Source organism: Nothoprocta perdicaria, unplaced genomic scaffold, assembly GCF_003342845.1.
Source record: "Nothoprocta perdicaria isolate Ctin4 unplaced genomic scaffold, notPer1 scaffold_73, whole genome shotgun sequence".
Taxonomy (NCBI): Eukaryota; Metazoa; Chordata; class Aves; order Tinamiformes; family Tinamidae; genus Nothoprocta; species Nothoprocta perdicaria.
The window spans coordinates 3,136,835-3,152,354 of record NW_020456010.1 but is presented as its reverse complement, the minus strand read 5'-3'; the positions used below and the strand labels follow the sequence as shown (position 1 = coordinate 3,152,354).

At 58.9% G+C, this 15,520-nt stretch overlaps 1 protein-coding gene across 1 annotated transcript in view; it reads right to left on the bottom strand.

Annotated features, from left to right (window-relative positions):
* Positions 1-11,931: 11,931 nt before the first annotated feature.
* The window catches only part of LOC112957529, a 13,867-nt gene continuing 10,278 nt past the window's right edge, over positions 11,932-15,520 (bottom strand). Inside the window, exons 10-14 of the mRNA XM_026051178.1 lie at positions 15,312-15,397; positions 14,499-14,565; positions 14,024-14,187; positions 13,237-13,386; positions 11,932-12,206 (exon numbers count right to left, since the gene is read on the bottom strand). Of these exons, the coding sequence (XP_025906963.1) occupies positions 11,971-12,206; positions 13,237-13,386; positions 14,024-14,187; positions 14,499-14,565; positions 15,312-15,397 (703 nt within the window). The 3' untranslated portion in view covers positions 11,932-11,970. The remainder of the gene's footprint in view (positions 12,207-13,236; positions 13,387-14,023; positions 14,188-14,498; positions 14,566-15,311; positions 15,398-15,520) is intronic.

Sequence of the window (15,520 nt, the reverse complement as noted above, 5' to 3'; positions counted from 1 at the left end):
TTAGCGCCGGCTAAAAGCTGTGGTAGCGAATCCATCATGGATTCCTTGGTGCTGGCTCCAGACTGTTGATGCCTGTTTTAACCACTGGGTTTCCAGAAGCCGGCACCAAAGCTTTCAGCACATCAGGAGGCTCAGGCCACAGGAGCAGGGGGCACACCACAAAGTCTCCCTCTGACTGGATATTCCGGGAGGCCTCCGCATCAAGACCGTGAGGCTATAGCTACTGCCTCACCCCAGGCTTTTAGCAGCAGAATGTTTAGCACTTACCATAAGTACCGGATTAAATATTATCTAATTCACAGCCTTTTTTTTTTTTTTTTTTTTTTTTTTTTTTTTCCCTCTCTCATCAATGCTGGGGCTCCCAAGGGCTGCAATGAACATGTCTTAATAGAGATGTCTCTTTGTATGACACATGGTGGTTAAAACCCATTAGCAGTGAAGAGCCTCGCAGCCATCAGTGACGGCAGGCAGAGCGGAGCAGCTGAACACCCAAGAGCACCACGGTGGCTCCCAGCTCCAAAGTGCAGAGYGATCCCCTCACTGCTTCTGGACATGCAGATCCTCAGTCCACCAGGTGCTGGGCCTGAGTTCGCTGGGCAAGCAGGTAGCTTGGCAGTAGCAGGACACCTTTCTTGTCCTTCTATGGAAAGCTATAAGGCTATGGRAAAACCTCCTTTAAAAGCCAGCCCCAAGAAGAGCTCACCTGCCTGATCCAGAATAGTGGTTAGAGCCACGGAAGACACCTCCTCTCTTAGGGAGGGCCATGAAGAGACCGTGCTGCTGGTCACAGCTCAATTAACACCATGTAGACAAGTAAGAGCCTTTGTGGTAGGGACAGTGACCTTACTTAATTTTGATGGGACATGCTACCATTGCTAAGCCCTCTGCTCCCAAGTGACTCCCATGTCACCACATTCACTTCTGTGAGTATAGGAACAAGGCTCCCAAAAGAAACAAACAGCCTTGGAAACTATTTCTGCTCCAAACTGGAAGCAACTGGTGCTTTGCACAGCAACTGGTACCAGGACTGTCACTATATGAGGCCATTACAACGCACTTAGCTATTTTCTCCTCTTGTATAATAAGCATCAGAAAAGGAAAAAAAATACCSTGAAATGAAGCCTGGGGGCTTGTTGCTCTTCCACCCTGCATGTCCACTAAGCAGCAGGGTCTTGCCAAAATATGCTGCTGCTGTTGGCAGATTGCTCTGCTCCCCAGAGCAAAAGGAAGAAACGTACTTTCCAGGAGGAAGATAGCCAGCAAAGCCTTTCTCTTATATAACACAGCGAGTCCCACCAGCAAGCTCCACAGAAACGCTGCGCAGCTGGCAGAGTTTTGTCTCTGAACCTCCAAAGTGTGCCCAGACAGGGAAGCCATCACCAGGGGCTCAACCTGTAGACTATAGTCACAACTAGTTTTTAAGGGGCATAACAAATGGGCGAAGTGCTCTCCTTTCAGGTGCGCCTGTTGCCAAACATGTTACAAAAGCTGTTCTTTTTTTTTTTTCTTTTTTTTTTTCCCTTGTAGAAATTCCCTGCCTCAACTTAAGTGACTAAATCCAAAGGGGAAGGAAGGCAAACAAACAGCTGGTTTTGAAAGCAAGAGCAAAAAGTGTGATATATTCCAGGCAGTTGGTAATGCATCATATGATCCAAATAAATACTTTCTGTGCCTCTTGGGCAATATTTTGGCTCCTTGGGGCTTGAGGAGCTAGTCAATATTTGTGTGAACTTAGTGTTTCAGGAATCTGTTACCCTTTGTACCCACATAGAAACCTTTCCTTGGAGATTTCCAAGCACTTTACAACTGCACACCAATTAACCCATGGGCCTTCCTCCTACAAGTTAGGGGTTATTTTCCTTTCCCTCTACCCTGCCTCTGTTAGGGGTGTAGAAAACTGAGGCCCAGCAAGGACACTRGACTGCGAAGGGCACAGGTTGCAGCGGTTCCAACCAACCCCGTCTCCTGTTTCCAGCACAAACGCATGCTTCCCTTTGCAACCCCAGATCCACCAGGAGCTCAGCCCACCTTGCTCACCATGGACAAGTAACCTCATTGCTGAGGTGGTAACAGCCAGGCCCAGCCTGCTCTGTCAGGGTCCAAAATGGAGGCTCTCATCCCAGGGGATGAGAATAAAGGGTATTTAAACTGCAGGTTCCCAGTTCACGTCAACAGCATTCCCACTTCCCCTCCCAACACATTCACACAGGGAGTTTGGCCGGTTTCTGCCACTTCCTCCACGGAGGGAGGCTTGTGCCCCCAAGGCCCTTGTGCCCCCAAGGTAAAAGTTGTGCCCTAGCCAGAGGCTCCTCAGAGGCCTTGCCAAGGATCTGAGAGGAGCCTGGGACCAGAGACAGGGTTTTCTTTGAGGGACGGTCTAGCCAGGGCACACGCTGCTGCCCATGCCCTCAGAGAGACCTTGTGCCCCCAGAGCCGAGGCTGGGCCCATCAGCACCAGGACACAGCCGGGCTCATCCCGGCTGGGCTGCAGGTCCGGCAGCAACGGGCACGGTGCTGACACTGAGGGGTCCTACCTGCGCGGGACCCCGATGAGGGCAAGGGCAGCCAGGAGAAACCTGCGTCACCTGTGTCCTGCTCACGCCASAGCAAGGCCATAAAACGCACGTGGYGTAACGCAGCACGTTGGCGACGCAGCACCTTGGCCATGAGAGAGGTGCTGCCAGGGACGCTCGCACCGTGGGGGCTCGCAGCCCCTCTGCTGTGGCCATGAGCACCATGGATCCCCCGAGGCTGCCAAGAAACAGAGACAGCGTCTCTGTGTTCGAAAGGCAGGGCAGGCGAGCAGGGCGGCAAGCGGATTAGAAGCAGTATCCGATTTTGTGCACGTGTGACAACCCATGGGAGCAGAGCCCGGCTGGGAAGGGGCCTTTTAATCAGTCACATGGAGTGAAACGTAGGAGATGCTGGACCTCTGTCAAATGCCAGCAGGCTATTAACCTATTAGCCAATGGGGAAAAAAAACACTATAGGCCCCAGGAAATCCTGTTATAATGATACTGGAACAGTCCTGCCTGCCTTGATCGTCAACAAAAATAAACTGCCGAAGCCTCTTGCTGCGGGGGCATGGGGTTGAGCACATGAGCCAGGGACCACTCCAGCTTTGCTCTTGACCCGCTCGCTCTGGTCAATGAATGACCCAGGAGCAGGGTCTTGGTTCAGTGGTGTCCTCCGGGGCCGCAACACCCTGTCCTGCATCTGGTGGCACTCACCTGAGCGCCAGCGGGGCAGAGGGGCCGGAGCGGCATGCAAGCCCTCCCCAGCGGGGTAATCCAGCGGTGCGTGTTGCCGCTCGCAGGTGGCCTGGGCACCGCCATCCCTCGGCTTTCTCATGCCAGCCAACCTGCCGTGATGCAGTTAGTCACCTCGCTGTTTCAATCTTCCTCCCCAGTGACTGCTCCCTGGCGGAAGTCCCCGCGCTGCCAGGCTGTGGCCCAAAATGGGAATGGATCAGAAATGGGGCTGCTCTGGTAGGCTGCAGGCGCCACCCTCCCCATCTGCAGCCTGACACCAGCCTCCACCTCTTCCTCCTGCAAGGGCTCTGTGTGGGGTAGAACTCACACTTTTGGGTGATGTGGGGCCAGGTGGCACGTTGTATGTTCACCTGGGCCATGCAGCCTCCTCGCCATCCTCCTCCCTGCGCTCCCCAGTAGCACCGGGCGGGCTGCCAGCAGACTCCAAGGGGGAAGTGCTCATGCAGGATGAAAAACAAGAGTTTATGCAGGGCATGTTAGGGCAGAAATGGGGGAAAACCCGCAAAGCAGAGCTGGAGGGAGAGGAAAACATTTGCTGCCGATCAACCTCATTGTCTCCCTGCTCCTACTCGGCACTCCTTTAGGTAGTGMTAACACCCAGATGCAACAGGCCACTTTGCCGATGGTGAGCAAATAGTCACAGAAATGGCAGGATGAGCCCCAGTCCCCGGCACGGCCAGCCCTGTGCTGGGTGAGGGGCCCTGTGRGGCCACAGTTCTGCTTTGCCAGCTCAGCAGGCAGGAACAGGCCCTGCTCTCTGATGGCAAGGGGCTGCCTCGGGGCCGTGTGGGGGCCAGGGCTGCAGAGAGGCACAGCCACGCACCAGACGCTGGCAGATGGCCATGGGGAAGGACAGGGTCCATGCGGTGGCCCGCTCCCAGAGGCAGCAAGGAGCAGCTGGCTGGCTCCCAGGCACGGAGCAGGCTGTAGCTGCTGCCCTCCAACCGTCCTGCGCCATGCTCTCCATGCTGCCTTCTCCCTCTGGGGCTGGAGACACAACCTGCTGCTGCCCTGTGCTCTGCCCTGGCTGCCACTTTGCTCTCTATTACACATTTTTACTGCCTAATGACAGTGATTAGCCCCCRAGTAGCCAGGTAGCTAGTTACTGAGTGACAGCCATGCTGCCAGCTGCCCAGGGCCGGGTGTTCTTCCCTCTCCTGCAGACCGCTTCCATGTGCCAGGGATCGAGCTGACAGCATGGCAAACTCAGGMCACTAGTACTGTTAGCGCAGGAGGACTTAAGCTTGCCCTTGGAAGAGCAGGGCCTTCCCTGGCTGCTCCAGGACGAGCTGCGCAGCAAGGCATTGCGGGATTTGGAAATCCTTGGCCTAGGGCACAGCCCATGGCGAGTGTCCCTTTCCTCGCCACCCAGCACCAACGAGGGGCTGTCCTTGGCACAGGACGGAGCTGGCAGGCTGCTCTAGCAGGGGCAGCGTGGGCTCAGGAAGCCACATGTACCTCCAAGGTCACCCGGCCCATTGGAGCCGGGCCTGGGGGCACAGCCAGCTCCTTGGCTGGCAGCACCRGTATCCTGAGAAGGAGCAGGGCCATTGAGGAATAAACTGGTTGGCACCCAGCCACGCTYGTAAAACCCAGCAGGGGAGCTGCGAGTGCCTGGGAAAGCGGGAGGCTGCCAGCGCCAAGGGAGCTGCTGTGTGGTCCTGCTGCCCCCTCCATGGTCCCCCTGGCACCCCCAGCCCTCCGTGCCCATGCATACCCAAGAGGAGACGGGATACGGGTATCCTCTGATTTCCAGGCACGTCTTCGGCCTTATTCATACCCATTTGGAAGATGCAGCAAACCCGTCTGGCTGCCCTCCAGTGGGGCAGAAAGAAGGGGTCACTGCTCTGCCATCCTGCCACCCCCAACCCTGCCAGCCTGGGGTAACAGGCTCCTGTACCTGCACCATCACTGCAGCCACCACGGGACAGGATCCGTCTCCTCCCTGCTTGAGCTCCAGCTCAGCACGTGGCCATTTAGGGGAGCTTTTGCCGTGGTGCCTGCCCGAGTCTGCGCCGGCYGTGCAGGAATTCAGCTCTGTGTAAACGTCTGGCACGGCTGATTAAATCCTGCTTGGGGAATGAATTCTTGCCTGTCATGCTTTTCCCTTTGGGCAAATCAGTTGTGGAACTGTGGCTGAATGCACCCAAACATCTCCTGGGGAGGTATCCAGGAGGGACTTTTCCCACAGCTTCCAAAAGTACAAGCTATTCATTATTTCACCTCCCCTGCCAGTTATGCTTTCATGTGTTCCTAAGCCATAACACTGCCCCAAGGCCAAGCGACAGAGTAGCGCCATGAGACATCAAACGAAAGCAGGCCAAACCCATGACCTGCAGCCAAGCAACCCTTGCATGGACAGCCTAGGGAGAAGATGGGCCCGTGCCCATGCCGCTCCTGGTGAGAAGGGGACCCTCAGTGCTTAAGTGCTACTGGCACTGGGTAGGCAAATGTCCCCAGCTCCTCTGGAGAGGTGTTTGCAGTAGAACATGACACGTTACCTGATTTCTGTGACAGACCTGAAAATGAGCAGCACCTGCTTCCCTCTGGGTTTAAGATAAGCTAAGGCAAGTGATGCTGAGCCTTGGGGCAACTTGGCAGCTACTCTTCCTGCACTGCGCTTGGGAATTGACCTTATCCCTTTTGCCAAGATATGGAGATGTGTCCATGGGAGGTGACATGGAGCTATGGGCTCTGTTCTCTGAGTCCCCCTGGCCTTGYCCATGATGCCTGCAAGGGACACAGGACGCGGTTACGTTTCTCTCTCCCGTGACATTTCCTCCCCTCATCTTTCTGCAGCTTGCTGTCTTTACCCATCGCCTTGGCACCTGTGCCAGAGGTGGAGCTTCCATTGCTCCTTCTCCTGTCAGAGGCACGRGGCCATCCTGGGCCCTTTCTGCACAGGGCTCCTGCCAGGAGCAGAGGGGCAAAGCCCAGACAAACTCATCGCAGGGAGCGAGCACGGAGAGGTGCTTCCCTCTGCTGGCAGCAGCCGGCCTGCACCGCCGCATCCCGGCACCTCGCAGCCTCCGCAGCGCCGGCGCTCGGGTGGCTGGGCCGGCTACTGGGCACGGAGAGCGGCCCTGCCAGCCCTCCAGCTGCTGGCAATTGCCCGGCCCTGGGAGCCAGGCCTCACCTTGCACATCCAAGCACCAGGCAGCAGCTGTGGCTCCGCTGTGGTTGGTGCCACCCTGCCCCCTTGTCTCAATTTCAGAGGCACCGTGGGCAGCAGGAGATGTTAGGCTCTGATCGGCCCTAGGGGGGTGGCTTCACCTTTGCAGCAGCAGGGCAGAGAACTGCAACCCCCCGGGGTGCACAGAGAGTGCCTTGGAGGCTGCTCTGTGCTTCCTGACCTCGCTGGGATCTGGCGAGCACGAGAGGCTCACGGGGAACGGCTTAGCTGGCCTATAGGTTTGAACGCCTCTGCGGACAGGCGCGCGTGGGAGGGCGGGTAAGAAAGCCGGAGTGGCACGCAGGGTGGGACGAGAGAAGAGGGAGCTGATCCCGGTCAGGGCAGGGACATGGACACGGACAGCGGTTCTGCCATGAAGTGCCCCAAGCCTCCATAGGCCCTGGGCTAGCAAAGGCTGGGCACGGACCAGCACGGTGACAGCTCGACCACCAGCAGTGCTGAGTCCAAACACGAGGGTGCGAGCAGGGCGGTGCAGGTGTCCCCAGCATCAGGATCTGTGCGTACTAAGGCATCGAGGAGCAGAAACAAAGCTGGCCACTGCAACCACATGTCCCTGTGCTGCTGTCTGGTTCAACAGGCACAGAAGGGGCTTCTAATATAAGCCTTCCCAGGGTATCATGACCTAGGGTGGACTTGACACATGTTTTCTTCCGATTGGGACTCACTGTTTCCAGCGAAGCGCAGTCTGCTCTGCTAACACTGTGACCTAGACCAGGTAAATATTTCTGGCAAACCAGAAGGTGAAGGTCAATCCTGACAGCAGCAGTGACCAGCTTCCCAGGGGAGCAGTGCCCCCCTGCCATCGACCCCCTGCTCCTACCCCTGCCTTCTCCACTCTTCTTGCAGGGCCAGCCCCCGGCTGGTGCAAATGGGTGGAAAAACCTCAGCTGCTGCCTGGGGCTGGCAGAACTTGGGGCTTTTCAGAAGCGCTCAGCTGCCATGTGGCACTCAGCAGTGCTATTTCTGTGATGCTTCTGCCCTTGCTATGATGCTGTAGCTGCAGAGATTATGGGATTTCTGCAAAAAAAAAAAAAAAAGAAAAAGAAAAAAGGCCAGGCGAGAAGCCAGGCAGCTTGCTTTCTGAGCAGATAAAGAGCTCCACCAAAGGCAGGCTTCCCAGCAAGCTCTGGCGTGGCTTTGCACCTGGCCTTGCCTGGCTCAGGTCAGCAGCCATCCACCCTGATGCAGAAGAGTCTGCCTGGTGTCACTGATGTCCCATACCCCTTTCCCACTGGATGCTGCTACCCACAGCGTGTCCTCAAAAATGCTCTGCAAGGTTTCCTTGTGCAATGCCTGACTCGAGCACACAGGGACACTGCATCCTCCATCAGTAAGGGTCTAGGGACCTCGACAAGGAGGCTCCAAACCCCGTGAGCTGCTCTGTTGTGCACAGCCCCCAGGCACATTCTGCATGGGGTGACCAGATAGGGGAGTCCTGAGGTGCCAGAGGTGCTGGCATTGCCCACAGGCAGAGACCAGGTGTGCTGTGCTCTCATGGCCCCTGCTGACCATTAGATCCCCCACTGACACCGTTCCCTTGGCTAGCACCATGGATCTGCTCTGGCCTCACTCATGCCTTAGCTTTCCCCGTGCAGCTGCTACAGCGCATGGGCTCCCTCCTGGAGCCAGGGTGCACGAGGGGATGGGAGAAGAGAGGAGCTAGCCCTGAAGCGGGCGCCCTCTGTGCCCAGCCCCACGGAGAGGCCCCAGGCACCTGTGCTAGGCCTTTAACAGGGTGGCCCGGTGGCGCCGCGAGGCACCTTGCACGGGGGCAAGGGGCAGCCTGTGAACCCTGCTCAGCCCCAACCTTTGTCTCTCGCCTCTGCTAACGGGGCAAACAGGCGAAGGGCTCAGCCCCGGGCCCCACGTGCAGCCGGGATCAGAGCAGCCTTCCCACAGAAAACAAATACCACCAAGCACGGCATGGGAGGAAGCAGCCAGATGGGAGCACTGTGAGAGGGTGCTGCATTCAGCCTACGAAGGGACAGGGCCATGGGCGAGCCCCGCTGCAGGGGCAGATTCCCCATGCGCCCAGCTGGTCATAGTGGGGTTAGAGGAGGCTGCCACCCGGGGAGCAGCTCCACCTTGTTCCGTACCCCGCRCCACGGCAGGGTCCCAGCCAAGGAGGTGATGGGAGCAGCACCCCGGAGTGCAGGTGAGAGAGGTGAGAGCACGTCTCTGCCCCAAGGGGGCCCATGCGGTGTGCTGACCCCCGCTGCCTCACACTGTCATGACGGGCGCCAGCTCATGGACTGGCTTGCCCAGCACCAGGGACGGCAGCTTAACCCCATGCCCTGTTTCCCACCTGTGAGCCTCTGCCRTGCCAGTCCCCAGCAGTGGGGTGGACCCACCCCTTGGGTGCCGTCCCAGGCAGTGGGACGTGGCGGGCAGCGCCAGCCCACCTGGGGCTGGCTGGAGCACAACCGCAGCCGCTTACATGTTTTTTTTCCGGTGGCTGCAGGGCCAGCAGGGAGGCTCCTTTCCCAGCGCTCCTGGCTGACGAGCTAGGATCCCACGGCTGGGCAGAGCTCTGCCCGCACCGCCTGCCAAGCGCTCGCAGCTCCTAGGGCGCTGCTGCCGCCACGTCAAGGACACGCTGCGTGCCGAGGCAGCGCCGCTGTCACCCCCGGCAYAGTGCCCAGCCTGTCCCCACAACCCTGCGCCCCTAACCCTGCAGACAGGGCAGCCCGGCCCCCTCATTCCAGAATCACAGCGCTGGTGTCTGCAAGAAGGATGCTGCCCCGTCACTCCACGCCCGGCAGCTCCAGTGCAGGGATACTGCATGCTCTGTCTTTCCTCCGTGTCTCCTTTTCTCCTTGGACGTAGGGCTTCCCACCCAGCCCCACTGGCAGAGTTCGTTTCCAGCACTGTGCCCTGGTGGGGATAAAGCCCTTGGGGKGGGGGGGGGGGGCTGGGGGGCCTTGCTGTGGGGCAGTGCCCTTCTGGGAGCATTGCACTCATGAGGAGCCCAGGGGTTTGAGCTGCTCCCGCCTGCCCCCCTTCAGCCCTTCCACTTCCCCATGCAGCAGCGCCGCTCCGAACGCACTCCCGTGCCGGGGGCTGGAAAGCCCCGGCCTTCCCCTCCGCTCCCCAGGCTGGAGGTCAGTGCGGGGCCCCGGGTGACCTTGTGCCAGCACAGCGGCGCTGCCCGAAGGCAGGGCAAGCCCCTGGCGGCAGCGCTGACCTCCCTCACCAGGCGCCTGGCTCCGCGCGGGCAGCTCCGCGCGGGCAGCTCGCGCCCTCCGTGCCCGTTACCTGGAGGGCTCGGCTCTCCGGGTGCGCCTGGCGCCGCTGGCTCTCCTCCCTGCCGGGCGCCCGGTCTCCTCGGGCGGAGGGGCTGGTTGCAGGGTGGCTGCGGAGCCGGGTGCCCTGCGGCCAGAGTGGGACGCGCGGCGCCGCGCTGCCTGCGGCCGCCTCAGCGCCGCTCCCACTGGCTCAGCAGGTGGAGGCCGCGTGCGCGCGCGGATTAGCAGGGGGAAGTGGCTTCTTCCATAGAAACTGCGAGCGAGATTCGTCAGCGGGGCCGGGCGCCAGCGCGAGGAGAAGGGAGAGGGGAGCGCCGGGAAGCTGTGCGCGGGCGGCAGCCCCACGGGGAAACGCCGCGCGTGCCGGGGGACAGTGCCCCACTGCCCCGCTGCCCTGCTGTGCCGCTGCCGTCCCCGCTGCCCYGCGGGTGCCAGCGTGCCCGGGCCGTGTCCAGGGCTGAAAGGTACCCCGTCCCCTTTCCTGTAGCGCCCGGTGCCGCTGCGCTCAGGCCAGTGCAGGACACTTGCGGAGMCCACACCCCTCTGCAGTGGGTCAGCCCCTGCCTCGAGGCCACACCACGTGCTGTGGGGCTGTAGCGGGTCACCCAGGGGCACAGACCCTCAGCCGGGCCCCCCGGCACCACATGGAGCAGCCCCTCAGCCAGCACCTCCCTTCAGCCACCTCAGGCCTGGCCACGCTGGCCTCGGCCCAGGCCGTGCCCCCTCGCCGGCCCCGCTCGGCTCTTCCCGTTAAGGCAGTGTGCGCGGACCGAGCTTGGGGCTGGAGGAAAACAGGCGCTGGAGCCAAGAGCCGTGGAGCTGAGCAGAGCACGGGGAGGCCCGAGGAGGGGCAAGTGGGGCCGGGCTGCCAAGGCCCCAAACTCACGCCGTGCCTACCTGGTTGTGCCCTCGCCTTCATCTCCTTCCACCTCCGCTTTGGGAGCGCAGGGGAAGCCCTTTCCAGCTGGCACTGTTGTGCCCTGCTCCTCTTCACCGCTGCCCTTGCTGCTGCTGGCACCCGCTGYGCTGCCTGCCCGCCATGGGGACCCTGGGCAGGGCAGGCGGAGGCGCTGGGTGCGCAGCAGGGGCAGCCCTGCCCYGCAGCTCGCGCTGCCTCCCGCGCGGCCCTCGCTGCGGGGCCGCCAGCAATTCTATTTTAAGGCCCATGCTACGTGTGCGGAAGAGACGGGCTGTGCAAGGCCGGGAGAGGCCCTGCTCCTGCGGGCCCAGGCGCTTCCCCTTCTCCCCTCAGGGCTGTGTGCTCAGGGGGTGTTTTGGGCAGGCTGCTGTTTCCCCTTTGGAACTGGAGTGGCAGAAGCCAGAAAAACTTGGAGCTACTGAGGAGCTTAAAGGAGCTGTTGCAGAATATCTGGGATGCAGGAAGCTCCAGGGTCCAGCCAAACACCCCTGGCCCCTTCCAAGCTGCACATCACCCATATGGTGACTTGGGCCAAAGCCAGCCTGCGAGAAAGGGTGGAAATGATGGGAACTGCCTCGGTGCTGCACACTGTGTCATGCTGCGTGGGCCCTGGGCTGCGCAGGCAGGATTTGCTCACCAGGCAGTGACATTCCCCCATCCTCTGAGCTCCCAGGGCAGAAAAAGGGGCCCAGGCACCCTGGAGGATTAGCAGGGCTGAATACACGCACAGGGAAAGCGCGGGACAAAGCTTCCTTGTGAGAAAGGCCACGCGGCTCTGACCACGTCCTGGGGCGGGACAGGACCCAGGCTGCAGAGCCCCAGGCTTCGCCTGTGAAGCAACTGCCTCCCTCCTTATCAAGGGCCATYGGGGGGGCCTGCTCTGCTGGTCCCCTCACTGCCAGGGCTGGAGGAAGATGCTCCCAGACTAAGCATTTGTTTGTTTTTTTAATAAAAATAACAACTCCCTCACCCCTGCTCGTGCTGCGTGTGGGAGGGATGCCGGGGATCCAGCTGAAGCGGCGGCAGGGAGGGCCGCGCTCAGCTCRGTGTGGGTGACGAGAGGGGCCCTGGCTGCCGGCAAGGGCCTGCGGGCCGCACGGGGGCTCAGCGCCTGGCTGAGGAAGGCAGCGGCGGTGGCGGGGGTGACATGCAGCCCTGGGGCTGGGTGAAGCAGAGCCGCTTGCTGCTGCAGCGTCCCTCCCCCTCGTGGAGCTGGGMGCCCCAAGGCGACGGCGAGCAGTGAGGGCTGGTGCTGGTAGGAGAGGCTTTACTAAGTGGCACCTGAAGCAGGCCTGAGAGGAGGCAAAGGGGCAGGCTTGTGCTTTTCTCCTTGTGTGCGGCTCACTCCTTCTTGCCAAAGAACTTCTTGAAGACAGATTTGTTCTTGGGGCGAGGGGGGGCCTGGGTCTTCTCCCCTAGCACCTCCCGTGGACTTCCTGGCCTGGCTACAAAGGAGTGGCAGCGCGTCCTGGGCACGGCTGGTGCTTGCTCCCCAATGTATAGCGTGACGGAGTAGCTGCTCCCAGCCTCCACAGGCTCCTTGGGCACCGCTATGGGCGTGATCTTCTGGTAGGTGGCTGCAAGAAAGGCAGGAGTGAGTAGGAGGGCTGAGGCACATGCTGGGATGTGCCAGCTCACCCAAGGACCTCTCCACGCTGGGCATGCGTGCAGATCTTGGGGCACTGGAGCCCAGGCTGCGAGGACACAGGCACCAGGGTGGTGCTGAAGACAGCATCACACCTTGTCCTGAGCACACCTCCCTTGCTCCCAGCAGTGGCTGTGAGGACAGAGGTGCTGGTGCCACCTCCTGGCAGTGACAGTGAAATAAGTGTCTCGACCCGGGAAGCCAACTCAATCCCACATAATACGTGTGGGGCTGAGCCCAACTGTGTGCTTCAACTCCACACAAAGGGGCTGCTCAGGAGATGGCTCCCCATGGCAGAAGTGACAGAGACAGTGACCAGCATGACTGGAGCAGATGTGTGACTGACTCTTGAAGGGAGCAGTCCAAGTGTGAGTGAAACATATCCTCCTGGCCCAGCGTGAAGGCCACCCAGGCAGGATGTTTCATGGAAACTCCAGAAAGCTGGAGCTTCCTTGACCTGGATTTATCCCACGTGCCTAACACAGCCTCAGCAGAAATTAGACCAGAATTGCCAGTAGGCAGCCCAAACACTCAGTGTCTCCTCATGGATACAGAGCCATGAGTCAACAGTTCCCAGCTCCCTACACTATCCCTTTCTTCAGTCTCCTCCTCCTTGCGGGGTTGGCAAGAGCCCGTGGGCTGCCCCATATACCAAGAGGAGAGGAATGCCACCTCAGGGCACATGGATTTACCACATTGCATGAGGGAGCTGCTGCAGCACCAGGGAGCAGCCTGTGCACACACCCCTGCAGGAGAACCCCCAGGCATGATGCTTCTCCAGCCACTGCTCCCACCCAGGGACGTGGGTCCCAGCCGGCCCTCAGCTCACAGCTCAGGTGGCTGGTGGCACCCAGAGCTGTGTKGTGGTATGGCTTGTGTGCTGAGCAGACCAGAGGATGGAACAGTGACCACTGGGCAAGGTTGTCCCATACATGCATGAAAACGTCTCGACACAGATGTACCTGAAGTGAACGAGTAGGACCTCCTCTTGTTGGCCACCAGGCCGTAGTCATCTTCTGGGCAGCTGTTGTCCCACGACCCAGGGGATCCACTGGGTAACCACTGGTGCTCCCTGTGCCCAGCTGTGTGGCTAGCAGCTCCATGAGCTTCTTCTGGAGAAGAACAGAGACATGTCAAGGAGGAGCTGAGACAGATGGGCCAGCCGAATATCTGTCCAGATGCTCTAAAAGTAGGTTACTTTGGCCCAAATGCAGCAATCTGCCACTGTACTACGACACAAATCAAAGTCAGTATGATACACCCTTGCATCAGCCCCAGAAGGTGCTGGAAAACTTACATTGAGGCCTGATTATCTTGACAACTCCCAGGCAGTGAAGGGAGGTAACTTCTGTAAACTAGTCAAAAGACTTCTCCGTCCACCTCCCATGCCCATTTCTGAGTGAAGGACTGAGAGTCTATTGGTCCAGATACATCAAAATCAAGACCGACCTATAACACTACAAATTCCCCCTAAACCCTCTCAGGGCTGGGGAGAGGAACTGGGGAATAGCAGAGTCCTCTGCTCAGCTCTGCTCCCTCCAATCCCCCAAACTAGATTCACTTGCTTACATCCTACTCCATCCTGCCTGRGAATGCACTGGTAGATGTGCAAGGCCTAGCTTCTACTGTGCTCCCTCCAGACAGGAGCAGAACAACCCATAGATCACCTAATAGCACTTTATTTGTGTAGTGAGTAGGGCAGACTCCATGGGCCCTGTGGCCAGGAAGCCTGTGGGGCAGGAAAGTCACCTGCTGAGGATGCTGCTGCGTCTGCTGGGCCATCCTGGCTCCCGAAAGGCAGCTGCAGCCTGGTGTTTGTGCGKGGTAACACCACCATCTCTGGGCTCTTGGCAGTCACGGCCTGAGAGTGACTCTGGAGGTGGGAGCTTCCAGGCCCAGGGACCTTGCTGAAACTCAAAAGTAGCAGAGATTTAGCAGATCAGACTTGCCAACAGAATATCTGCTTGCTGCATGCTGAAGAAGGCAGCTTGGACAGTTAACTAAGTGCCTAAACTTGGGTAACTAAGTGCCTAACACCCACTTTTGGCCCTCTGAGCCCTCTGGGAGCACAGAAAGCACAACACCACAATTAATCCTATGGTGTGGCCCATGAAATACAGTAAGAGGAGAGTGGCTTGCACCAGCAAGAGTGGGATATCACCATAACAAGCAGACTTGCCTCTGGCCAAAYTGAGACCTGGCTAGCCTGCTCCTGGCTACTCACCCTGCAGCAGAGCCGGGGCTCTCGACGTTCTGTGCTGCTGCCTGGAAGTAATCCACTTCGGGGAAACCTGGGGGTAAAGCAGACAACCCGCTGTGGGGCAAGGAAGAAATGCTGCCTCTTGGGCAGTGCTGTGAGTGCACAGGACTACCCCACTGAGCCCCACTGAGGGCAGACCCCGGCTCCCTGCCCAACTGGCTGAGCCATAGGGATGCCCAGACCACAGAGCTCATTCCTCTGACCTTGAGCTCTATGGCTTGCTGTTGTTCACACAAATCAGCTTAGCATTTCATTATAGCGCTTGAACCCCTTGGTTGACGGTTAGGGCAATGCGAAGGTCTCAGTCTTGCAGATCTCCTTGCCTGGAAGGGGTTTCCAGGCTYCACAAAAGAAATGGAGAAACAAGGGGCATGGGAAGACCGAGGCCCAATTGTAATTTTCCTGACACTGCTTTTATGCTGCTGAGACTCCACTGACGTCAGCTGTGTTATTCCTGATTTATAATTGTGTATGCGGTGCGAAAACAAAGCCTCCAAATCCTGCCTGGCAAAGAACTGCAGTTCCCAAAACAGGTTAAAAAACTGCATAAATCAGTACTGCATTTCTTCTCTYCTGATCCCACGTGCATCAAAAGAGTTCAGAAAAGGCTACATGCACATAGCGAGCATGAGAAGATGACCGCAGAGTTGTACTCCCACCCCAGTTCTGCCCCTGCCCCTCGCTGYTGCCCTGCAGCCTCTGTCAGCACAGTTCAGGCTCTATGTGCCCCACTGGGACCCCACATGTCCTCCCTGCCCATGGTCAGGGGCTGCTCACCTGAGTTCTGCTGCAGCTTGGAGACCCATTCATTCATGAGCAGCTGGGATGGGGCCCTCAGAAGATACTCAGAGCCATCCCGCAGCCTGAGAGAAGAACAGCAAGTCAGCAACAAGGAAAATGTGGGTTGCAGACACTGCATCCCTCATCATTCTTGGAAAAAGGGGGAAGCAGATGAGAAAAGGAAGAAAGGAAGAAAGGAAGAAAGG